The sequence below is a fragment of the Meriones unguiculatus genome, chromosome 1, assembly GCF_030254825.1.
Source record: "Meriones unguiculatus strain TT.TT164.6M chromosome 1, Bangor_MerUng_6.1, whole genome shotgun sequence".
Lineage (NCBI taxonomy): Eukaryota > Metazoa > Chordata > Mammalia > Rodentia > Muridae > Meriones > Meriones unguiculatus.
Genome location: NC_083349.1, coordinates 145,199,126 through 145,223,892, shown reverse-complemented (window position 1 = coordinate 145,223,892; position 24,767 = coordinate 145,199,126). Strand labels below are relative to the sequence as shown.

General features: G+C 48.6%; 1 protein-coding gene across 2 annotated transcripts; it reads left to right on the top strand.

Moving 5' to 3' along the window:
- The first annotated feature begins 8,773 nt into the window (after positions 1 to 8,773).
- Positions 8,774 to 24,170, top strand: Fbxo46 (F-box protein 46). Of its 2 annotated transcripts, XM_021642199.2 has the most exons (3): positions 8,795 to 8,866; positions 20,325 to 20,500; positions 21,721 to 24,170. In XM_021642199.2, the coding sequence occupies exon 3, from the start codon at positions 21,801 to 21,803 to the stop codon at positions 23,610 to 23,612; it is 1,812 nt and encodes a 603-aa protein (XP_021497874.1). In that variant the 5' UTR covers positions 8,795 to 8,866; positions 20,325 to 20,500; positions 21,721 to 21,800; the 3' UTR covers positions 23,613 to 24,170. The 2 variants fall into 2 exon arrangements, with proteins under 2 accessions (XP_021497875.1, XP_021497874.1); XM_021642200.2 differs by lacking the exon at positions 20,325 to 20,500 and having other exon boundaries at positions 8,774 to 8,866.
- Positions 24,171 to 24,767: the final 597 nt, after the last annotated feature.

Sequence of the window (24,767 nt, the reverse complement as noted above, 5' to 3'; positions counted from 1 at the left end):
AAAAAGAAAAAAAAGAGAAAAGATCCTTCAAGGAACAAAAACTGGGGGTTGGGGAGCAGACAAGGGCCTGAAATCTCTCACTGTATGAAGACACTGGTAGGCAAGCCTGATGACCTGAGTTCCATCTCTGGAACCTACATGGTAAAAGTCATCCTGCAAGTTGTCCTCTGACGTCCACACATAATGCCATATCCCCCTTCCCTTGTCATAGAATAATTAAGTAACTGTTAAAAATATCTTTTCACCTATTCATTCAGCAATTAGTTACCAAGCATCTACTGTGTGGCAAGAATGGTAAGGGACAAGAACAAGAGCATAAAGAACAAACAGCTCTTCTGCAGCTGAAGGGACAGTTGTAGATAAGGTCCTCAAACACACTGCTACACAAACAAACGAAACAGCAACTAGGACCAGAATGAGCTATGTCATATTTGAGGGGTACACTACAAATAAAAATGTGGTGTCACTTGCTTAATAATTAAAAGCTTCAGCTGGACATGGTGGCACACTCTGGGAAGCAGAGGCAGGCAGATCTCTGAGTCTGAGGCCAGCCTGGTTTACAAAGCAAGTCCAGGACAGCCAAGGCTACACAGAGAAACCCTGTCTCAGGGAAAAAAAAAAAAAAAAAAGAGCTTCAAGATGGAGAGAGCAAAGCATTAAACTCATTATGTAGGTCTTTTTATTCTCTCTCTGTGTGCACGAGTACAGAGACACAGACACAGACACACGCACACACAGACACAGACATATGTATGCAGCGTGTGCCAGATCAGATGTCCTTCTCAGTCAATCTCCATGTTTTGTTTGTTTGTTTGTTTGAGACAGGGTTTCTCTGTGTAGCCTTGGCTGTTCTGGACTCTGTGTAGACCTCAAACTCAGAGATCTGCCTGCCTCTGCCTCCGTGAGTGCTTTGCTGGGATTACAGGCTTGTGACACTGCACCCAACTTTCCATGTTAGTTTTGATTCAGGGTCTCTCACTGAAACTGAAACTCACAGACACAGCTGGGCGGGCTGGCCTAACCTCAAGGATCCTTGCACCATCTCCCCAGCACTTGTTTGTATTTTGTGGGTGCTGGAGATCTAATCTCAGATCCTTAACATTGCATACCAAGCACTGTTCTGAGCTAGCCACCAACCACCCCATGGTCTGACATTTTAAACTCTAGGCCCTGTGTAAACGACTGCACAAGTCAAACACCCATCAGGCTGGTTCTCATGGAATGTTTAAGGAGAGGGGTTGTTTGGTTATGGATGCTGTAATAGCAGGTATTGACCTACAAAATGAGGAGCTTGTTACCTGGAACTGCACTAGTGAGGTCTTTCCTCAGAAACTAAATCTGGCCAGAACCTAGTCTAGAGGATAAGAGGGTATGAGAAGGAACAGACAACACGCCAGGCAAGAGGGAACATGTGCAAAGGCCCTATGACACAAAGGAGCAAGGAGAACTCAAGGAAAATAAAACCCAAGCACTGGAGCTCAGCAAGAAAAGTAGACAAGGCAGGTGCTAACATCTTGGGTGAAACAGGAACCTATAGGCTTAGGGTACAGAGGAGTTTTATCTATATTCTAAGACCTATTGAAAGCACTTAAAGGGCTTCCTGCAGCAGATGGCATCCTTAGTTCACCTCCTAAAATGTTTGTGGGCACAGAAACCACACACACTTATCATATTAATGGAGGAGTGAAGAGGAAAATATCATACTGGATACCAAGTTACTCTTCTCTGACTGCAATTTTGAGGAGTGTTGTTGTTGGGCACACTGTGCTACCTAGGCTAGCCTCAAATTCCTGGGCTCTTAAGATCCTTCTACCCCAGCCACCCCAGTAGTTGAGACCACTGGTGAGTTCAGTCTCATTATTAACTTAGCTAATCGTGAACTATTTTTTTTTTTTTTGAGACAGGGTCTCATATAGATAATTCAGGGTAGTTTTCAAGTTTTTCTGTGTAGCTGAAGCTGGCTTGAACTTCCTTCTTTTTTTTTTTTTTATTATTAAGACAGGGTTTCTCTTTGTATCCCTGGTTGTCTTAGAACTCACTCTGTAGACCAGTCTAGCCTCAAACAAAGAGACTTGCCTGCCTCTGTTTCTCAAGTGCTGGGATTTACAGGTGTCTATCACCACACTGGGCTCAAGATATTATTTTTTAAAAATTTTTATTTTATGACTGTGTGTTTTGCTTGCATGCATGTATGTACATGGCTGGTGCCCTCAGGTCAGAAAAGGGAGTTGAATCCCTTAGAACTGGAGTTATAATGGTTGTGAGCTACAACATGGGTACTAGGAATTGAACCTGGTTCCTCTGCAAGAACAGCAGGTGCTCTTAACTTCTGAGCTATCTTTTCAGCCACATGATTTTATTATAAAAAAAAAATACTGGTGCTTGCTCAGCACATATAAACCCTTTGGTTCAGTTTTCAATACTGCAAGCAACAGATAAATATAAGTAAATCCTCCAAAGCTTTGTCTAGCCCTGTTCTTATTTATGTGTGTAAAAATGCATGAGTGTGGTGTGTAAAAAGGCCTGAGGTCCAAATCCAGTGTCTCTGAATCACTCCCCATCTTACGGTGTTTGTATTTTCTTCTTTTTCGAGACAGGGTTTCTCTGTATAACTGCCCTGGCTGTCCTGGAACTCCATTTTAGACCAGGCTGGCCTCGAACTCACAGAGATCTGCCTGTCCCTGCCACCACATCCGAGTACCATCTTATGTTTTAAGATGGTCTCTTTTTCAACCTTGAGCTCATTGATTTAGTTAGACTGAGTGGCTAAAAATCATCCTGTCTCTATCTTACTCCCCCACCCCACCCTATGCTGGAATTATAGGCATGTGCTCTTACACTTGTTTTTTCATGTGGGTACAGGGGATTAAATTCATATCTTCATGCATGGCAAGCACTTTGTCCACTAAGCCATCTTCCTGACCTGACCCTATTTATTTACTTGCATGGTAAATAAATTGCACTTGTAATCCTGTACGAGAGAGAGAGAGAGAGACAGGAACATTGTATGAATTTAAAACCAACCAAGCAAGACCTTGCCTCAAAAAAAAAAAAAAAAAAAAACTGAAAAAAAAAAGAAGGTAGAATTATTTCTCAGAATGATTAGATAATGGGGCACATAGCATATTGAATGACTTGTTGATAGCTGCTGCTTTTGCTTAACCAACATCCCATTCCCCTTCCCTCAATTGTCCTTTGGACAACTTCTCTGCTCTCTGTGCATGTTGTTCAGAGAGGCTGACCCTATTCCCCCCTCCAAAGGGAGCACAGAACCAAGGTCCATCCAAGAAGTTACCATGACTGACTCAGAATTGGGGTCTGGATTTCAGGCTTGACCAGTGAGAGTTAGTAAGTCTTGAAAAGAGGTTCTTTGGGGTGATCAGCAGGCAGGATATAAACCTGAGCAGCTGGGAGTCATCTTGCCCTCCCCTAAGGAGCCTGCTTGATAAGGAAGAGCAGAGTGAAGGCAAGCAAAGCTCCACTAACAGCACTCACCCCTTGCCTGGCTGGGACCAGCCATGCCCTGCTATCCCTGACCTTTTGTTTAAATGACCTAGATTTAATTTCCCTTTTATTCCCTTTTTATTTAGATTCCCTTTTATTCATAAACCTAGTTTCAGCTAGTTTTCTACCCAACCAAAACAAGAGTCTTCGTTATTGGAAAAAACCCTCATCTAGAAAGAAGAAAACAAGAGACTGAACTGTTGATCACAAAGATTCTAAAAGCAATAGGCTGCATGATGCACGAGTCTTCATTACTTCATGGTGCTCCTTCTGAGCATAGTATCTACATAGTGGACCAGAGCAAAGGAGGTGCTTAATTGTGATATTAATAAATAGATGAGGAGGGCTGTATGGACATCTGTTTAGGGGAAGACAGTACTGAGCAAGATGAACTTCGACTGTTCTTAATTTCTCCAGATTGGATGGATGGAGAGGGAATCCAGTGCAACCCTCAATCTGCTGATTTCAGAGTCCTACAGCTGAGGATATAGATATGCATATGGCCCTGAAGGCCATTTCAGTATTCCCCACTCCCAACACCCAAAATATTCCTAAGTAAGTAAGTTTTTAGTGGATGAATGAATGCACATTGTGAGTGAAAGGAAGAAGGAGCACTTAAGAACCTCAGAATTAGAGGGGCTAGATAGAGAGATGGTTCAATGCTCTCAGAGAGGATCCAGGGTGCAATCCTAGTACCTGCAAGGTGGCTCACAACTCTTTTCTCAACGCCAGTTCTGGGGGATCTTGTGCCCCCTGCTGGCCTCCACAGGCACGGCATGTGCATGGTGCAGAGAGAGATGTTCAAACAAAACACTGACACACACATAAACTTAAAAATAAAGAAATGAACAACAAAATGGGATCTGTGGATGTAGTAAAGTGATGAGTTCCTTAGGACTTCACATCACAAGGCCCTGGGTTCATTCACAGAACTGAAACAAACAAACAAACAACAAACAAAACTTCAGAACCCTCTTTGGGAAAAAGCGGGAATATTCCCACCTCCTTCCTTGCTGGGTGGCTGTTATTAGATACAATCAAAGTTCTAGACAAACAAGCTAGAAACAGTGTTTAGTAACATCATGTTGTTACTATTAGTCAGTCATAGTGGCTGGAGCTATACTGAAGATGGGGAAACAATTACCTGTCATTAGGACTCAAAGAACTAGCTCTGAGCTGATCAGGAAAACACAAGAATCTCCTGGAACCCAACATCTGCAAAGAGGGAAAGAATTGTTAGTGACCTTTGAGACTCCAAAATGAATGTACACCTTTCCCCACCCCCTTGACACATCTTTAAAAGCACCCAGATATCCTAAAATAGAACATATCTATGGGCTCAGGAGCCTAAAAACCCTAAAATTTAAATAGAAGATCACAAATCCCAAATGGTAAATTTAAGCTCCTAAAATTTGGATCTAAAACCAAAATCATCAAGTTTCCAGACATTTATCTCAGAATTCAGACATCAATAACTGGATGCCAGAGGCTGAAATAAAGACTGTCTATTCTGAAAACTGGTTTGAAACCTCTAGAAATGGGTGGGGGTAGGAGGTTGAGACAGGATCTCTCTTTATAGCTCTGTCCTAGAATTCACTATGTAGACTAGGCTGCACTTGAATTCACAGATTCATTTGCCTCTGCCTCTCCAGCACTGAAATTAAAGGGATGTGCCACCATACCCAGCTAGATAGCGATATTAATAGATGAAAACTGACTTTAAAAGTGAGAGGCTGGAGAGATGCCCAGAGGTTAAGAGCACTGGCTATTCTTCCAAAAATTCTGAGTTCAATTCCCAGCAAACACATGGTATCTCACAACTGCCTGAAGTTCCAATTCCAAGGGATTTGGAACCTTCACAGATATACATGCAAGCAAAACACCAATGAAATATATATATATATTTAATCCTAAAGTGAGAGCTGGATAAATGGCTCTACAGTTGAGAGCACTGACTGCTTTTTCAGGGGACTTGGATTTGATTCCTAGACACGTGGTGGCTCACAACTGTCTCTAACTCAAGTTCCAGGGGATCTGATGTCCTCTTCTGGTCTACTCCAGAAACTCCATGCATGTAGCATGCATGTACACACACACAAACACACACACACATGCAGGCAAAACATATATAAACATGTTTTATAATATATAAAATAAACATGTTTATATAATATATAATTTTTAAAAATTAATCATAAAGTGAGCCAGGCTTGGTGGACCACACCGTAATCTCAGGACTCAGGAAGCTGAGGCAGCCAGATGTCTGTGAGTTCCAGGTCTTCTAGGGCTACATAGTGGAAACACTGTCTCAAAAAAACAATCAGCAAAAAACCCCACCACAAAAAATAGTTAAACAAACAAATAAATAGAAATTCCTAGGTGAAAGCCAAATCCCCAAAAGAAGCTTCCTAAATCTATTCATCCTGAAAATCTAATACTGAAATTCTGGATGTTCAAAATGTTGAGTATTGACCCTCAAATAGGAGCCTAATCCTAATATCAGATGATAAACCACAAACTTACACACACACACACACACACACACACACACGGGTAGTCCACGTCCGACTCCAACTCACGAAGGATTACATGTGTGAATTACCACACCCACCTCAAACCACAAACCTTAACGCTGAAAAGCCCAGATCCCATTTCCTCCCCCCCCCCCCAAAAAAAGTGTATCTCATGTCCTACAATAAATATCTCTGGACTCTAACACTGTCCCTTCAGATCCTCAAATTTCGATCTCCTTAGAAAACGTCGATTTCACGCGTGCATCCCACTGAGACTGGAACCCTAAATTGACACCTGTCTATACTCAGTGCGAGAGGTCAACTCCAGCCCTTAAACCTAGTTCTCAAAAGACCCAAACTGGGTCCCACCCCAGATCCTACCTTCACACCTCAATAGTCCTCACCTCAACCCTGTCAAATTAGACGGCTGACCCTCCAAATAGTAACTCTGGAACCCCAAACTAAGATTTCCAGATCTCCCGGAAGCCGAGCCTCGAACAGGAGACCCCAAGTCTTCCACGGCGCTCGGAAAGAACGTTCCAGAAATCCGATTTTAACCAGGGGTCCCCCAGACCTCGGCTCAGCCTCAAACTTGCTCCGCTCTCCAGCTCCCGGAGAGGCCCCGGCCGGGAGGCATGACCCCGGCGACGCCACCTCAGGCCGGCGAGCCCCGGCGTCCCCCGCCCCTCAGCCGCGGGCCACCAGCACCTGCCTCAAGACTTGCAAGATGGCGCTAAGGCTCGGCTTCTGGTTTGGCGCCGGGCCCACGCTTGGGCAAGCCCGATGGGCTCAGGCAGCGCCTCGCGCCGGGTCCCAGGGACGCAGGCCGCGTGCCCTCCGAGGCGGAGGCTGAGGGAGAAATGGCAGGGCGCGAGGCGGGCCGCGCGACGTCGTCGGAGCTCCTGAGGCGAGGCCACGCCCCTCCACGTTCCCGCCACGCGGTGCGAGGCGGGAGCAGAGGAGGCGTTGGAAAGAGGCAGGCCATGCGCACGCGCACCCGGGGTAGGGCGCCAGCAGCGGCTCGGACACGTGCTCCTGTTCCCGCGCCCCGCAGGGCCGGCTAATCAGCGCCTGCTTCGCTACCCGCCCTTTTCTCAGGCCCCGCCCCCTGCCTCGCCCCGCCCCTGCCTCGCCCCGCCCCTAACCGTATTTCCCCTAGCAGGTCTTGGCAGGTCCCGGAAGAGCTAGGTGTCAGCACTCCCCCTGCCGGCTTCCCTGTGTCCCGGGCCAACACTTTCCCTTCAGCACAGAGACAATTAAAAACCGTTGTGTGCCAAGCACTTTGCTCAGGCTGGTAACTTTGCCAACTTTCCTTTGTAGACCTGAAGGAGATACCAGTTTCTGTAGATGCAAACAAAGTAACCTTTTTAGTGTCTGGTCTTGCTACGTAGCTCAAGTTTGCCTAGTACTTGTGATCCTTCTGTCCCGGGTCTGTCTGGAATGCAAGGAGCGCACCACCAAGTCAGGCTACAAACTATACTATTTGTTTATTTAAACAAATATTTTTATTTTTAACTATGTACACACATTTTTTTTTTCCGGGGGAGAGGTGTATTCATATGAGTGCAGGTGTCCTCAGGGGCCAGATGCATCTAGGGCCGATCCCCCTAGAGTTGAAGTTACTGGCAGGTGCTGGAAGCAAATCCAGATCCTCGGAGAGAGCAGTATGTGCTCTAACAGCGGAGCAGTCTTTCCAGTTTTATTTATCTTTTGACATAGGGTCTCAACAGCCTGGAGCTCAGCATGTAGGTAGATCAGGCTAACCTCAAACTCACAGATATATACCACACTCTGCCTCCAGAATGGTGGCATTAAAGGCATGCACCACTATGGCAGACCCAAACTGTACATGTTAAGAAGGCTTTCCTAGGCCAATGAGCTGGCTCAGTGCATAACGGCCCCTGCTTGCTAGTTCTTACGAACTGAGTTCCATCCCTGGGATTGTCATGGTGGAAGGAGGGACTCAGCTCCTTGAAAGCTGTCCTCTAACCTCCCCCATACCCACACAAATAATCAAATGAAAGCTCATTCTCAAGTACACAAATACGGAATTTTGTGGGGGGAAATCTTCAGAAGTTTTCTAGCAACCTAACTATGACAAGTACCTGGGGTTAACTATCTCAGATCAGACTACTTTCCAGAAATAATGCAGACTTTTAGAAATGTAAGAAATTTGGGGTAATTCTTACTAAGTGAGCAGAAAGCATGAACTATTCACTCTGTACTGTTCTGGGTGCCTAACCAAGAAACACAGAGATTCCTGCCTTTCTGGATGTTTTGCTCTACCTGTGATGTGGACGGTCCGACAGTGTCTAGGCTCTCCTCACTCCAGTGTCTTGTTTTTCTTATTTGTGAATTAGGAGGAGGTAGTAGGCAAGAGTGGGGTGTGAGAAGGAAGTGAGGAATGAAGATGGGAAGCTTGGGAAAACGCACATATTGTCAATTATGTATTAATTGACATAAATAAAACCAGATAAATCTGTTCTTTCTCAACTCTCCATCCTCTATCTCTTTGACCTAGCCTCAATTTCCTTTTCAAGGGCCTCGAGCCAAAATGGAGGCGGCTGGACTCTATTTCCCAGAAAGCCTAGAGGGAGAATTTTCTGCGCCTGCGCAACTCAATGTGCCCTTTGCCTCCTGGGAATTAGAGTCATTCTATGTCTAAGCCCGCCTAGTTTTTTTTCCTTGTCTACCTCCAAGTTACCGTGCTGCATATTGGGAGCTGTAGTCCGTAGCCGCCTGTACTCTAATTCCCAGCGGGCTTCGGGGCGAGAACCCGGAAGGGGAGACTGGAGAGGAGCGAGTGGGGGAAACCCGCGTAGTCGAGCAAGCTGCAGCGCGGGGAGATGGTGAGAGCCCCAAGCTAGGTCCTGCGGGTGCTAGGGAGTATGAGCAGGCGGTTCAGGACCTGGGTTCTGGAGGAAGCAAACTGAGGCTCAAAGAGCCGGGTGTGGGGAGAGCACTGTGGGTGGGGATTGAGAGGAACGGGAGCCCGAGGGAGTAGAAGAATGGGGGCTAGGGAGGGGTCTTGGAGGTGGAGAGAGTCGAGCTTTGAAATTGACTGTTAAAGGGATTCGGAGCTGGGGGAGTGAGGCTCCGAGTTGGAGTCCTGGCTGAACAGGTGAGAGACCCTGAGGTGGGTAATTTCGAGAGGGGTTAGTTAGCCTGGTGTTCATGGAAAGACATGGGAGTCGGGGCTAAATGAGTGAAGGAAGAGCTAACCGCAGATGCACTGGATTGGGTCTCTGCCTGTGAGGTGGGGCGGCAGGGCAAGTTAAGGAGTTGGGAGGCAGAACTCGTCGATGCCGTGGGTTAGCTTCTGGGACCAGGAGGCGTCGTAGGGTTCGCGAGTTTAGGAACGTGGCTGTCGATAATCGTGCCTTAATCTAACCAGAAACTTCCAGACATAGAACTCCGGGTTGACGTGGCCAGAAGAGATCCGTAGGGACAACCTTTAGCACCCTTCTAGCACCAGTGGAATGGAGAGGAGTAGTGCTTTGCGTGGGCAGTCCAGCTTTCAGATTCCCCATTCTGCCTCCTTTGTGACCTAGCAAGTCTGTCTGTAAGCTTCTGTGCCCTTATCTGTGTGATGAGGCCCCTGTGAAGATAGCTAACGGGAGGCTCGGTACAAGTTGATACTTTCGGCTTTCGGTAGGAAACTGAAGTCCCAGCCTCGGTGGGGAGCTCCCATCCCAAGGATGTTGAATGTTGACTGGGTTCGAGTTGCTAACCCCACTTTTCAGTCCGGACCCCAGACGTTTTATCAAAACCTGACAGTAGTCTGTGTGTACACACGGTTTGTGGAGGGGACGCCCCATTCCCGCCCCTTTTCTGCTGGCACCTGTTTTTAAGAAATGCTCAGCATTGACTTTAGCTGTCTGTGTTAACTCATTGGGTTAGGTGGAGGTGCTCCATTTTACAGAAGGAAGCAGGGGTAGAGTTTGAGCAGCTTTCTTGGTGTCAGCCAGCATCAAATGGCAAATCTAGAATTGCAGTCCCTGTCAAAACTGCTTTTGTTGCTTTCATTCAGTCCCCACTGTTTATAGTGAGGATAGGGTGAGTGGGGACACCCAGAGCACCTGTCAGAGATGATGTAATTCTTTTGTGTGACCTGGAGCAAGTCTTAGGACTCTGTCCAACTATTACATGAGCTCCATAACCTGGGTAGGTTAGGGAGATTAGAGCAGTGATGTCTGGGAAATGCTTAGAGTAAGTGTACAGCACACATGTGTTGTTGTCTTGAGACTGTGTAGACCAGGCTGGCCCCTAACTCTTGATCTTTCTGTCTCAGGATCCAGAGTGCTGTAGAATTACCATCACCCTAGCCTAGATATTGTTTGTTCTTGTTGTTTTGAGACAGGGACTCATGTATTCTGGGCTGGCCTCAAGCTCTCTGTGTAGCTGAGGGAGGCCTTGAACTCCTGATCCTCCTGCCTCCATATTTTGATTTCTGGACTTATAGGTTTACACCACCATGCCTGGTTTATGCTATGCTGAGGATCCAGCCCAGAGCTTTGTGCATGCTAGATAAGTACTCTATCTACTGAATTACGTCCATGCTTTTGTTTCCAAAACAAATGAGAAGCATCGTAAAGAAGGTAGAGGAACCTTGGAGCATTGGACATGCCGTTGCCCCCTCCCACCTCACCCCTTCCTGATTTTTCTAGTTTTACCTTTCTCGTCTCCTGAGTCTAAGCAAGTCTCTCAGAAAGGTGCTCAGAAACTCAATCTGTCTCCAACCAAATATTAATAATTCACTTGCCAGGTCTGGCCCAGTGCCCAGGTCTTCCAGTGAGTTAGAAATGCTGCTGACAACTGAGTTGGGGTTTTGTTTGTTTTGATTTTTGGTTTTCTTGTTGTTGGGTGTGTGTGTACCCTAATATTTTGGTCAGGCCAGGCGGGGGTCTTGCCTAGGGAATTTAGCAACTTTGTAGTTCACTTTGAAATTATTTGAGCTTTTAAAATTTTTTTATTTATTTTTGGTTTTTCAAGACAGGGTTTCTCAGTGTAGCCCTGGCTCTTCTGGAACTCTCTCTCTCTCTAGACCAGGCTGGCCTCAAACCCATACAGGTTGACCTGCCTCTGCTTCCCAGGTGTTGGGATTACAGGCATGCGCTACCACCACCCAGCTAGCAAATGATATTTGTTTTGTGTGTGGTATGGGTGGTTTGTACATGTGCCTCCCAGAAGAAGGTGGTTGGATCATCAGAAGCTAGAGTTACAAGTGGTTGTGGGCTGCCTGGTGTAGACACTGGCCACTGAGCCTGCTACCTCAGCCATCTTAGCAGCCCTAGCACAGGCGTTTGCTTGGAGCAGACCTGCTTCTCTCTCTCTCCTCTCTCCTCTTTCTCTTTTTCTTTCTTTGCTTTCTTTTTTTTTTTTTTTTTTTTTCATCAAGACAGGGTTTCTCTATGTATCCTTGGCGGTCCTGGAACTCTTTGTGAACCTGGCTGGCCTCAAACTCAGAGATCCACCTGCCTCTATCTCCCAAGTGTGGGGATTCAAGGCGTGCACCACCATGCCTGGCCTCCATTTTTTTACATGTAAAATGAGACCACAGTTAACTCATGATGTCCTCCTAAAGAGTTGATAATGAGAGCATGTGTTTAAAATACCTGGTGTGTCATGCTCTCTATAAGTATGACAACTTTCTGGTGTTTTCATTCTTTCAGGAAAAACACATTTCAGTTGTTTGTGGTGGCACAAGCCTGTAATCATAGCACAAGGAAGATGGATGTAGGAGGATCAGGAGTTTGAGGCTAGCCTGGGTGAGAGAGAGAGAGAGAGAGAGAGAGAGAGAGAGAGAGAGAGAGAGAGAAGGAAGCAAGAAAGAAGATGGGAGGGGAGAGGAAAAATGAGGGTTCACTTAAAAAGCTGTTGTATAGTGTGTACTATGGGACACCTGGGAGGGTCAGTGTGAACCGGTTTTCTCCTGCCCTGTGGATTCTGAGAGTGGAAATCAGGTTGTTTAGGCTTGTCAGCAACTAACTGTACCCACAAGTCACCTTGCTGGACTGGGATTTGCTTAAGTGGCCAGATCCTACTAGATGCCAGGTCTGGACTGTAGGCAGTCATCTTTTAGGGCTCCCTGCTGCCATAATGCCAGGGCACTGTTCTCTCGGCACTAGTGGCTTTGAGTTCAGGTTTCAGGGTCCTTTTGTGTCTGTCTCCTCTCCTGCACCCGCCTGAGAGGTTTTAACAGGGTCTCTCCACTCTTTTGTAAATTACTTGAACCTCTATTATTTTAGGGTAAAGTCAAACATCTCTCACTTGTCCCTGGCCCTGTGTGTCACAACTGGGTGAACTGACTCCCCCCGACACCCCGTGCCATCCGCTTGTTTGTCTTAGGAAAAAACGAGTCAGATTCCCAAGTTATTTTTGCCTTTTTTTCCCCCTTCGTGTCTGTTTTTGTAAGGCGTGTTCTAACTGTATAGCTTCGATGCTCTGAAACTCAATACGTCAGTCTCCAGGTTGTCCTGGGACTCACAGAGATCTGCCTACCTCTGCCTGCTGAGCCTTGAGCTGAAAAGGCAGGAGCCACATGTATTTGTCTGACTCTGTAGCATAGGCTGGTCCCAAACCTTTGGTCATCTTTTCCCAGCTATACGGTACTGGGATTATAGGCATGGGCCACCAGTGTGGCTGTTGTTTTTCTTTCCTCTATTAAGAGAAGAGTCTCACACAGCCCAGGCTGGTGTTAAACCAACTATGTAGCTGATAATGACCTGGATTCTTCTGCCTCTACCTCCCAGGTGCTGGGATCACAGGCTCCAGGTCCCATGCTCTTGTCTTAGGTTGGGTTTCAGCCTGTGCCTGTCTGAGGCTTGACCATATATAGCACATGATGCGTGTGTGTGTGTATGTACCAGCAAGCCCCAGGGGTCCTCCTATCCCTGTCCCCACAGTGGTGGGGTCATAAAGGCATATGCCACCATGCCAGGCTCTTTTCATGGTGAAGGAGATGAAATCCAGGTCTTGATGCTTGCCTGGCAAGCACTTTATAGGCAGACTGAGCTGTCGTTATTTATTTGTTCTTGTGTTTTTGAGAGTCTGGAACTGGAGTTACAGACCTTTGTGAGCCGCCATGTGGGTGCTGGAAATTGAGCCTGGGTCCTCTGCAAGAGCAGCCAGTGCACTTAACCTCTCAGCCAGCTCTCCAGCCCCAGCTCATCCCCAATTGTTATGACAGTTTCACTCTGTAGCCCTGATTGGCCCTGAGAGCTCAGGGATCTCTCACCTCGGCCTCCTGAATGCTGAGTTTGCAAGCACACGATGTCACGCCTGCCTCTAAAGTTATTGTATTCCATGTGTGACAGCAGATTACTAGCTGTGGTAGCAAAACTATCTTAGGCCTCAAAGCACGACTTGTGAAGAGTTTGCTGTTGATACCTACCTTTATATGGAAAAGGACATGGCTTCTCTGACTGCGCTGCCTCCTTGACTTGAAAACATAAACTGGCCTTCCACACAGTCCAGCCCTTGTGTGTTTGTTTATTTCTGCCTGGAAACTGCCAGTGAGCTTATCTTCCCTTTATCCAATTAGCATGTCAGCCCCTGAGGACAAGGCGCCCTGTCTCCTGCTCCTTGTGTGTCCCCGATGCCTGGAGCTGCACCTGCCACAGTGCAGGCTTTTCTTCTCTTTTCGGCAGAGTTTCCTTGGTTGGCCTTGGTTTGGTTTTTCAAGACAGGTTTACCCTATATAATAGCCCTGGCTGTCCTAGAACTCACTCTGTAGACCAGGCTGGCCTTGAACTCACAGAGATCTGCCTGCCTCTGCCTCCCAAGTGCTGGGATTAAAAGTATGTGCCACCGTGCCCAGCCTTGTTTTTGTTTTTAGTCCATTTTTCTGTGTGTGGATATTTTGCCTGCTTGTATGTCTGTGCACGGTGTGTGTGCACCACCCTGAGGCCAGGTGAGAGCACTGGATCCTCTGGATCTGAAGGTATAAACAGTTGTGAGCTGCCGTGTTGGCACTAGAAACCAAACCTGAGTCCTCTGCAAGAGTAGCAAGTGCTCTTAACCACTGAGCCATCTCTCTGCCCCTACAGTATAGGCTTTTAAATTAATAAGTAAGGCTCAGGACCCAGCAGCAGCAGAGGCAAGTTTTCTGGGCTTTGTGGGTATCTCCTGGAGATCAGTTTCATGTCAGAATGTGAACTAAAGAGGGCCACCCTGATACAGTGACATACACATGTGATCCCAGCACAGGGGAGGCTGAGACAAGGGGATTGCTGGGAGTTCCAACGTAGTGACTTCTGGGCCAGCGTGGGTTGCAGAAGAAGTCTCTGTAGTAGCAGCCATTGGTCCTTGATCATTTTTTCAGACCTTCAGCATGTTTATTTTTCAAAGATTTATTTACTCTGATTTTATATATAAGCAGTTTTGCCTGCATATATGTATGTGCACTGTGTGTGTGTTCCTTGTGCTGCAGAGACCAGAAGAAGGCACCAGACTCTACGGAATTGAGGCTAAGGATGATGGTGAGCCATCCATCCGTGTGGGAGCACGCCACACCCTCACTCTCTTTTTAGGAGTCAGGTTTCCCTGAAAGTTTCCCAGGCTGGCTTTGAACCTGTGCTCCTCCTCCCAAAGAGCTAGAATCCCAGATGTGGCTATCACACTTGCTTTGAAGATGTTCCTGACCAATAACCCTCAGGGAGAGCTAGCTAACCCTTTGGGCATCTAGAGATCCTAGAAGCAGACAGAAACCAGGCAAGGTTGCTTCCTCGTGTCCCAGTTTTCCCAGGGGCTGGCCAGCAATCCAGTTCTTCACAATGTAGAATAAGATGAGGATGATATGGTGTCTGAACTTCAGAGAGAGAAGATGACACCCAGACCAAAAAGCCAGGAGTGGGGCGGGGGAGGCATGATGAGCAAGGCTTGTGGACCCCTGAGGCATCGAGTGAGCCACTCGCTGATCCAGGATAGCTACAAGGAAGAGATCCCAACCTTCCTGAAACCTGTGGAGGCTGGAGGGGAGAGAGCCTCTCACCTACCTAGCTCATCGCCATTGAGCCATGACAGAGGACAGATGTTAGAAACAGAATGGTGGTGAGGAAGAGGTCCGGGATAGCCTGGGAAGGTAGTAGGGCTGCCCCTGAAGGAGGTGGTGGGATTTTCCAGGGCACCGGCTGCAGCAGCCAGCTGTGCAGAGTTCTGCAGTAGTGGACAGGGAAAAGTTGGCCAGCATTCAGGTCATCTACTCAGTCACTCATCCAGGCCATGTGTATTGTACACCTCCCACGTGCTAGGGCACTGCTTCTTGAACTTCAGTGGACACGGTGGCCTGGGCTGTTTGATGAAATGTGCATTTACATTCAGCCGCCCTGAGGCAGGGACCTAGAACCTGTCTGTGCTTGTTCCCAGTAGCTGGGATGTGGGGTACTGTGCCTCAGGAAGGCAAGTACTAGGAAGAGGAGATACACTCATGCCAGCCGAGCCAGCTATGGTATTTCCCATCTGTCATTTCCAGTCTTGAGGAGACTGAAGCAGGAGGATCTCCAGTTAGAGATAAGCCACATAGACAAAGGGAAATGCCAGCCCTTAAGCTGTGATTTCAACAAGGAGAGGCAGACAACACACTTTACAAGCAAAGTATTTAGTTCAGTGGCCAGCGATAGGCACTAAAGAGAAAAACTGAGGGTTGAGCGTATGTGTCTGTTGTGTAGAAGCTATGGGCTTAGATCAGAGGCCTCCCAGAGGCCATCTGAGCCAAGCCTGAGGCAGGTGAAGATTGAGCTGTAGGTGAGGAACAGTACTTTAGGCAGGGAACAGTGACTGTGATGGCCTTGCGGACTTAGTGATACAATCCATGCCAGGGAGCATAGGCAGTCTGGACAGCATTGCCTCAGAGTTCTCTTCCTTCCTAGCCTTCGGACGGGCTGGAGAGGTGGCTCAGCCATTAAAAGTGCTTGCTGTTCTTGCAAAGGGCCTGAGTTTGAATGGAAGGATGGCTTAACTCAGTGGTCTCAGCCTTCCTAACGCTGCGAACCTTTAATGCAGTTCACTTTAATTTTGCTACTATCATGAATCATAATGTAAAGACCTGACGGGCAGGATAGGTGATGGGTTGAGAACTGCTGGCTTAGTTGGTTAAGTACCTGCTCTGCATCATGAAGCCCTGAGCTCAGGTCTCAGGGCCCACCGAAGAAGCCAGGCATGGCCATGCACAGTGTAATCCCAGAACAGGGAGGATTGAATTCCTGGGGCTCATTGGCCACCTAGGAAAGCCACTACCCAGCCAGGGTTTCAGGGAGAGAGCCTGTCTCAGAAGCCAGGTGCAACCTGTTATAGTGATACACTTTAATCCCACCACGGGGGAGGCAGAGGCTGGCGGATCTGTGAATTGAAAGCCAGGCTGCTCTACAAAATGAGCTGTAGGCCAGCCAAGGCTATGTAGTTGAGACCCTGTCTCAACACAAAACACGTGCTGAGTGATTGATGAAGACGCTTGGTGATGCCCTCTAGCCGCTACACAGTCATGAGCATTCACAAGCACTTGTATTCTCCCATCCACACATTTGTATGCCACACATAGACCCCAAATAAAGACGTAAAAATGAGACACATCGGTGAGGAAAGAGCTTGGGCTCCTAGTGCTGAAGAAGTTGAGGCCAGAGTAAGACCGGAGAGAGATCTGAGAATTCAGGTTGTTACTTTTAAGTGCTGTGCTGCTAACTGCTGCTGTGATTAATGTATTTATGTGGCCTGTGAGTGGATGTCTTTCCTGTTTTCTGTGAGCCCAGTGTTGTATGTATGTATGTTGACTAGCCCATAGGAGGACCTCAGTGCCTGTCAAAGGCAAGGTTTTACCTCTATCTGTGCGAAAATGTGCATTCTCTGATTATTGGGATCATTTAACGAGGGTATAGAGTGTGTGGCTGTACTCTCGCTTTGCTCTCTCAGGCAATCTCCTGTGATTGGAGTGTTCATGATTCTCATTGAAATTGTGGATTATGTTTGAAGAAATGGCTTAACCATGAAGAGCATTTGCAGCTCTTCCAGAGGACCAGAGTTGTTTCCCAGCGTCACTGGTGCTGGTAATTCCAAGGCCCTCATCTATGGATCTCTGCACTCACATGCACATACCCATACTCAGACACACTTTAAAAGTAATAAAAATAAACCTTTAAACTGTAGATCTGTGAAATTGTTGGCTTCTGTGGAAAGGCCATACACACCCTTAACTGATGAACCACCCCTCCAGCCCTCCCACCCCACCCCCAGTGCACTGAAGGCCACTTTTGGGTTTCTCCCGAATCAGCCTGGCACAGGCCACAGTGCAAGATGTCTGTAATTTTAAGATACATTAGAAGTCATTAATGAGTGACTTCCCATTGTTTTCCTGTAGTGAGTGTAAGACAGGGAAAACTGGACAGGTCCCATGGCCAGCTATCTTAGCCTTCAATGCCAAGTGCAGTGACTGTGGGGACCAGTACAGGGTTAGAATTTGTTCTTTGGTTTTGAATTTGGCTTTTGAAATAAGGTCTAATGTCGCCCAGGCCGGCCTTGAACTCCTGTTCCTCCTACCTCTTATTTCCTGCATCCTAGCTTTCTCCCACTCATTTGAATAGTGTGTACGTGTGTGTTTTCCTGCAGGTCTGTCTGTGTAGCGCACGCATGCACTGCTCAAAGGTGGGTGCTGATTCCCTGGAACTAGACTTACAAGCGAGCTGCCTTGTGCTGGAGCTGAAGCTGGGTTCTGCAGGAGCAGCCGGTGCTCTTAACCGCTTAGCCATCCCTCCAGCCTCTCCTTTGCCTATTTGTGGATTGGGTTGTTGGTGGTGTTATTTTGCTTATTCCGTTTTTCTAGGATTTTTTAAAATTTTACGACAGTCACACAATAAGCCCAGGTTGGCTTACAGCTCTTTCTGCTTAAAGGTGAGGTGACTAAGCCCCCGGTGTCCCACCAAGAAACCTCTCCACGCATAGCACATCTGGTAGACAAAGCCAGGGTCTCAGACGTCCCTCCCACATACTTCTTTCTGCCCCAAGTCTTCGATTCCCTGGCCGCGTGGCCCTTTAAATCTTTAAGTCAATCAGGACTTCAGTTTGAAGGGACTGTCCGGTAGTTCTCCTCCCGTTAAGTGTGGAGGCCCGGGTCGGAGCCCGGGTTTCCGTTCGGCAGTGTAGCGCGTAGGGAATTTGTCTCCGCTCCCTTACATCTGCCGTCTCCACCCGCCCATCCCCTGCCGCCGCCTCACGCCTACTCCTCCTGTCTTTCTGTCGGGCCCCTTCTCCAGGGCCTTCCTTATATGGGCACGGCTCTGAGCCGCGGCCGCTCATTGGCCGCGGCCGTCACGCGCGCATCTGTCAACAAAGGGGCGGGTCGGAGCTTGCGGCGGGCCAGCCCGCGCGAGGGGGCCGGCCCGCGGGGCACGAGTGCGCATGCCTGGGGGCCGCCATTCTCCCTGCCACCTGGGGGAGGCGCTGCGGGTGAGGGCTCCGGGGGGGCGTGTCCGGGCTGGGGGGGGGCGGTCATGCGTGGGGGTCGAAAGGAGGCGGGTCCAGGGTCGGGGGCCACTGTTTGCCCCTGAGTGATCTTTGAGCGCTTGGGGAAGTTGCTGAGGTGGATGGGGTACTTGAGGGTTCCCGCGGCTTAAGAACCGCCGTGGGTCCTGGTTATTTTGTAATGTGGGAGGCTTGGCTGAGGCTTAGAGGTGTCCTTTGTAGCTCGGGGTGTCTGGTGGGCGCAAGATGAGTATTTCGGGGCCAGAATGCTTGGGCTCGAGTACTTCCTACCTTTGTGACCAAGGACAGGAGGGCACTTTCCTTTCTGTGTCCCATCTGCACACAGGAGCTGCGGAGACTCTCCGCCCAGAGCCCCGCAGAGCCTCGATGGACCTCTAGAAAGCCTGCGGGAGCGCGCGGGACACGCGTCTGCTATTGTACCGCTCCAGGTTCCATTAGGGATGTTGACATTTACTTCTTTTGGGATTGTTTTTTAAAGAGGGCGTTTAGTTCTTTCAACGTTCCTAGGCTTCTGGGGAATGAAGGAGTAGAATAAGGACCGGTGTCGGGAATGAGCGGAGGATGTTAGGAGAGCCACTGAGTCACCTATGAAATTAGGGTATTGCTGTGTATCTTCGGGCCTATGAAAAGTTACTTGTGATCTGGTTTTTCTGTGCTGGATGGCGTATTGCTTTATTATTGTTAGGTTTTTTTGTGTGTGTATGGTTGTTTTGCCTACATATGTGTCTGTGTACCACATACATACCTGTTGCCGGTGGAGACCAGATTGGATCCTCTCGGACTCTGAGGGTGCTGGGAACCAGGCTTGTGTCCTCTGCAAGAGCAGGAAGTGCTTTCAACTGCTGAGCCATCTCTCTAGCCCCTATTCTTATTTACTTATGAGACAGGGGGTCTAGGTAGCCCGCGTTGACCTAGGACTAGATAATGTAGACCAGGCTTTGACTCTCAGAGACCACCTGCTTCTACCTCCCAGGTCCTAGGATTAAAGGCCTCCCCCACTTTGATTTTTATTTTTATATATTTAAGGCAAGAGTCTTTTATGTAGCCAGGCTGATCTGGAACTGCTTATCCTGTCTCATGTCCCAGCCTCCCAAATGCTGGGATTATAGGCATGTTCCAGGCTTGGTCGGATATTGGGGGAAGAAGTTGGATTTTTTGAAGTAGAATTTGAAAAAGTCTGGATATTTGGTGGAATATTGAGATACTGGAAATGAGGATAGGAGAAGGAAGGGTTGGGTAAGGTTTTTTGGTTTTTTAAGATTTATTTATTGTGTATACAATGTTCTCCCACATACCAGAAGGGGGGGGTCACCATATCTTATTATAGATGGTTGTGAGCCACCATGTGGTTGCTGGGAATTGAACTCAGGACCTCTGGAAGAGCAGTCAGTGCTCCCAGCCTCTGAGCCATCTCTCCAGCCCTGGGTAAGGTTTCTTAAGATTGGGTCTGTTACAGTGACAGTGTTTGCAGGCTGAGTTTTGAATGGCATCTGCAGGGCCATGAAGTGCTAGTGTATCAGAACTGTCTGCATTTAGAGTGGGCAGTCTATCCTACAGCATCAGCTAACTTCTTCTGTAACCAGCTAGGTAATGAATTATTTCAGGCCATACAATTATTGATGCAGCTCTGCTCTTTTTGTGTGAAAGCAGCCATAATTTGTTCCCATAAAACTTAATTTACAAAGACAGGCAGTGGGCTGGGGTTAATTCTTGCCTAGTTTACCTACCTCTGCGTTGCATTGTCATGATCAGGATATAAGAGTATGAAGGATTATTTTCTTCCTCTTTTCTTTTCCATTCATTCATTCGTTTGCTTGTTTGTTTGTTTACTTTTAGAAAAGGTCTGGCTATGTAGCACAGGTTGACCTGGAACTCTGCATCATTTTGCCTCAGCCTCTTCAGTTCTGGTATCACAGGCACTCACCACCATGCCCTGTTGGAGGGTTATTTTCATGTTGAGATGTCTGGAAGGAGATGGGCAAAGATGGAGACTAGGGGTATGCTGCTTACTGGTAAGTAGAAAGCAGAATGGAAAATGTTGCTGTCAGGCTCTTTAACAAAACTATCTCCAGATAATTTGATACATGCAAAGTCATTGCAAAACAAAAAAGAATCAGTATTAAGGGTGTCTTCCGTGGATGCTGTGGTTCAGGCCTGGGATCCCAGGTGCCTGGGAGGCTGAGGCAAAGTTGATTGCTAGGAGTTTGACAAGAGCCTGGATTACTTAGTGAGTTTCAGGCCAGCTGGAGCTAAAGAGTAAGATCCTGTCTCAAAAACTAACCTCAAAAACCTGAGTGTAGTATCTCACATTTGTAATCCCAGAATGAGGCAAGAGGATTGGATTGCTGTGAGTTCAAGACTAGCTTGGGCTACAATGAGACCATATCTTCAAAAGGAGAAAAAGAGCCATTGTTGTCATATTTAAGAACCTCATGACCCAAAACAAGTGGAGAGTGAATTTCTTAAGGGCCTGTCTGGTTCTGGCTTCATATTTTCCTCTCCTTCCTAACTGATCCATTTGTCATTGTGCTCCAGCAGCTGTAATTGTGGAGAAACGAGGAACCACCTAATAGAGGCGCAAATGTAGCTTGATAAGGCTGGAACTTTTCCTTAAGGTTAAAGGTCAGGCCAGGTGTCATGCCAGCACATGGGAGGGAGAGGCTAGTGGATCTCTGAGTTCAAGGCCAGCCTGGTCTAAACACAGAGAGACCCTGTCTCTCTCTCAAAAAAAAAAAAAATGACAGGAGGGCTCTGGACTATGAACAAAGGCAATTTGGCTGCATCCCTCTGATGTGGGGCTGGAATAGTTTTATTCTCTTGGCCATGCAAGGGACACAGTCCAGCCTACCAGATAGGCAGGCAGAGCCAGGCAAGTGCTGTTGCTGTACTGTAGAACCATGCTCCTAGCCCTTTACGGGGTATTCGAGACAGTGGCTCCTACTGTGAGCCGCGTTCCTAGTCAAAGAAGAGAGTTTGAAAGCATGAGTACGTGTGTGCGCGCTGTCTTGCACTCACTTGTGTGTTTTGGAGATGGGTCTCATATAGACCAGGGTGACCTTCAACTTCTAATCCTGTTTGTCTTTCCATGTACTGGGGTTAGGCTTGCACCCTTCACTGTCTGAGGCACACAGTGCTCAGTGCTCTAATTTACTGTCTTCTCTGAAGAAGTTGAGGTGGGTGGTCTTGGGAAGAAAGGCCATTAGTTCAGTGCTCCAACCTTCTATTTCTCCAGGTGGCCTGTGGAGCTCCTCACCACCATCCTGGTCCTGAGGTTCAGTGACTACCTGCTGTTGCTTGCCATTATCTACCAACATGGACAGAGGCGGCCTCCTGCCCTTCCAGCTCTGGTGCCCCCGGCCCTTCGGCACATACTCCCAGAACCAGCCGTGCCCACCTTCCGCAGCCCTCAAGCCGCCAGTCTGCCCTGACACAAGCAACGGGACTGAGCCTGATCACGGGCCTGCACACTCAGAGAACACACCACCTGCCTTGGCTGCAGAAGCCCCCACCTCCCCGCATGCTCCACTCCTTTCTACAGCAGCTGCTGGTGATGAGGGTCGAGTCCTGCTGGACACATGGTATGTTATCAAGCCTGGAAATACAAAGGAGAAGGTGGCCTTCTTTGTGGCCCACCAGTGTGGTGGAGGTAGCAGGGCTAGCTCTATGAAAGTCAAAGGGCACTGGGGCAATGACAGTTCCAAAGCTAAGAGAAGGAGGCGCTGCCTTGAGCCCACCAAGGCTCCTCCAGACCCAGGGGGCCAAGAAGGGCCTCCTGCCACTGAGGCCCCCCCCACTTCATCTGGGGATGACGTAGACCTGCTCTCTGTAGCAGAAATGGTGGCCCTGGTGGAACAGAGAGCTGCCCTGGCCCTGCAGAGTTACCCACGTCCCACTACCCCAGCTCCTGTGGTGTTTGTATCAGCTGAGCAGGGGGGATCAGCCAAGGGCCTAGGGTCAGAAAGGCGGTCTGGTGGTGGTGACTGTAGCCGAGTTGCTGAGGCAGTGGCCCACTTTGAGGCCCAGCGGGACAGCCCTCCAACCAAGGGTCTCCGGAAGGAGGAACGGCCAGGCCCTGGGCCCGGTGAAGTGCGTATAGCTTTCCGAATCTCCAATGGCCGAGAACCCCGTTCACCAGATGGCAGCTTACCCAATGGGGGCGCAGGTCGGCCTGGTTGTCCCTACCCTGGTAGTCCTGGACCTGGGGCTCGAGCCAAAGACAAAATCACCTGCGACTTGTACCAGCTTATCAGTCCCTCCAGGGATGCCCTTCCCAGCAACGTGGAGTTCCTACTGGCCAGGGCCGATGAAGCCAGTGAGGCTGAGACACCAACCCCAGCCAGGCCTCAGGACACTCCCCCAGCACCCCCTCCACCTCCTGCCCGGGACTGTGGTGCATCAGGATTCCACGTGGATGTGGTAGTGACTGGTGTAGTGGATGAGTGTATCTTCTTTGGCAAAGATGGCACTAAGAACGTGAAGGAAGAGACTGTGTGCCTGACAGTGAGCCCTGAGGAACCTCCCCCACCTGGCCAGCTCTTCTTCCTCCAGTCCCGGGGCCCAGAAGGGCCTCCTGAGCCACCCCCAACTGATACACCAAGCACAGTGCCAGGCCCTGACGATTCTGAGGGCACAGCGGACACCTCTCTGTGCCGCCTGTACCGGCACGTGTCACACGACTTCCTGGAGATTCGCTTTAAAATCCAGCGTCTTCTGGAGCCCCGGCAGTATATGCTGCTGCTGCCTGAGCACGTGCTGGTCAAGATCTTCAGCTTCCTGCCCACCCGGGCCCTGGCAGCCCTCAAGTGCACGTGCCACCACTTCAAAGGCATCATCGAGGCTTTCGGTGTACGTGCCACGGACTCTCGCTGGAGCCGGGACCCGCTCTACCGCGATGACCCTTGTAAGCAGTGCCGCAAGAGATATGAGAAGGGCGATGTGTCACTGTGCCGCTGGCACCCCAAGCCCTACCACCATGACCTGCCTTATGGACGTTCCTACTGGATGTGCTGCCGCAGAGCCGATCGTGAGACACCAGGCTGTCGCTTGGGCCTGCATGACAACAACTGGGTACTGCCGTGCAATGGGGTGGGTGGCGGCCGTGCTGGCCGGGAAGAGGGGAGGTGAAGCCTGACAATGAGGAGACACCTGCCATACCTAGCCCCTGCCCGCTTTGCTGGGAGCTGGGGCACAGAACTGAGTCCCCAGCCAACACCTACCAGTCCATGCAGCATTGATCTCCCACCAGAACTGGGACTAGGTTTGGGGGTCACCGGGGTAAATACCCTGCTTGACCTCTGTTGGTTTTCTACTCTTCAGAGCCAAGGCCATGAACCCTCAGAGAGGGTTGTTTTTTTCTGTTTGTTTTTTATCAGCATCTCAATTTTGCCTCCATCCAGCCCCAATCCCAGTCCCGAGTCTCTCCATCCCAGGGACCCACCAGCAGGGAGCAGACGGCAGCTAATTTTGGTACCACCTGAGGCTTTCCTCTAGCTGGCCCTCCCCGTTCTTCTGTACCTCCCCCCAGTTATCTTTGGAGCTGTGTTTACCCAGGACGCTGCAGGCTCCAAGGGTGCCATGTCCAGGCCCTTAGCTCACAATTCAAGTTGGCACTATTTTGAGGGAGCCCACCATTTCTAGATGTTTTCCTCATTAAATAAAAAATGTTTTCTTCTGAAATTCAAACTACCAGAGTCTCCCTCTTCCCTCTAGGGAAAGGAGCGAGAGCCCCGCAGTGTGGAAAACTCCCTTTACACTCTTGTCACTGACTCTTTCCCCAGTAAAGCTGTGAAGCCCCTTGCCTCACTCTTGGATGGCAAGCAGGCCAGAGGGCAAGGACAGGGAGTCTGAATTTCTCAGTGATTCATCTTGTACTTGGGGTACTCAGTGAGGCATTAGGGTCTCTGTCCCCAGCTACAACTTTCTTTAAAATCTTTTGGTTACCTGGGACCTTGATTTTTAGGCAGTTTGGTCCAAAATATTTTTGTTGTGGGTTTTTTTTTGTTTTGTTTTGTTTTCGGAGTTTTTGTTTTTTTCCTTGTGGTTCTGGAAACTTGTAGTGTGTGGCATCTGACCAATTTTGAATTGGTCCTTTCTATAAAATCAGTATTTATAAAGCTGGGCCCAGACTGGTCTGTGATGTTGAGGGGAACTGGTAACAGAAGAGACCCATAGGTCTGTGTGTGGCAGGGTGGGGTGGTGAAGAAGGGGTCCTAGCTATGTCCCTTAGCCTGAAAGGGACTTAGTATTTTCTTATCATCTGTCAGTATTTTTTAAATGTCT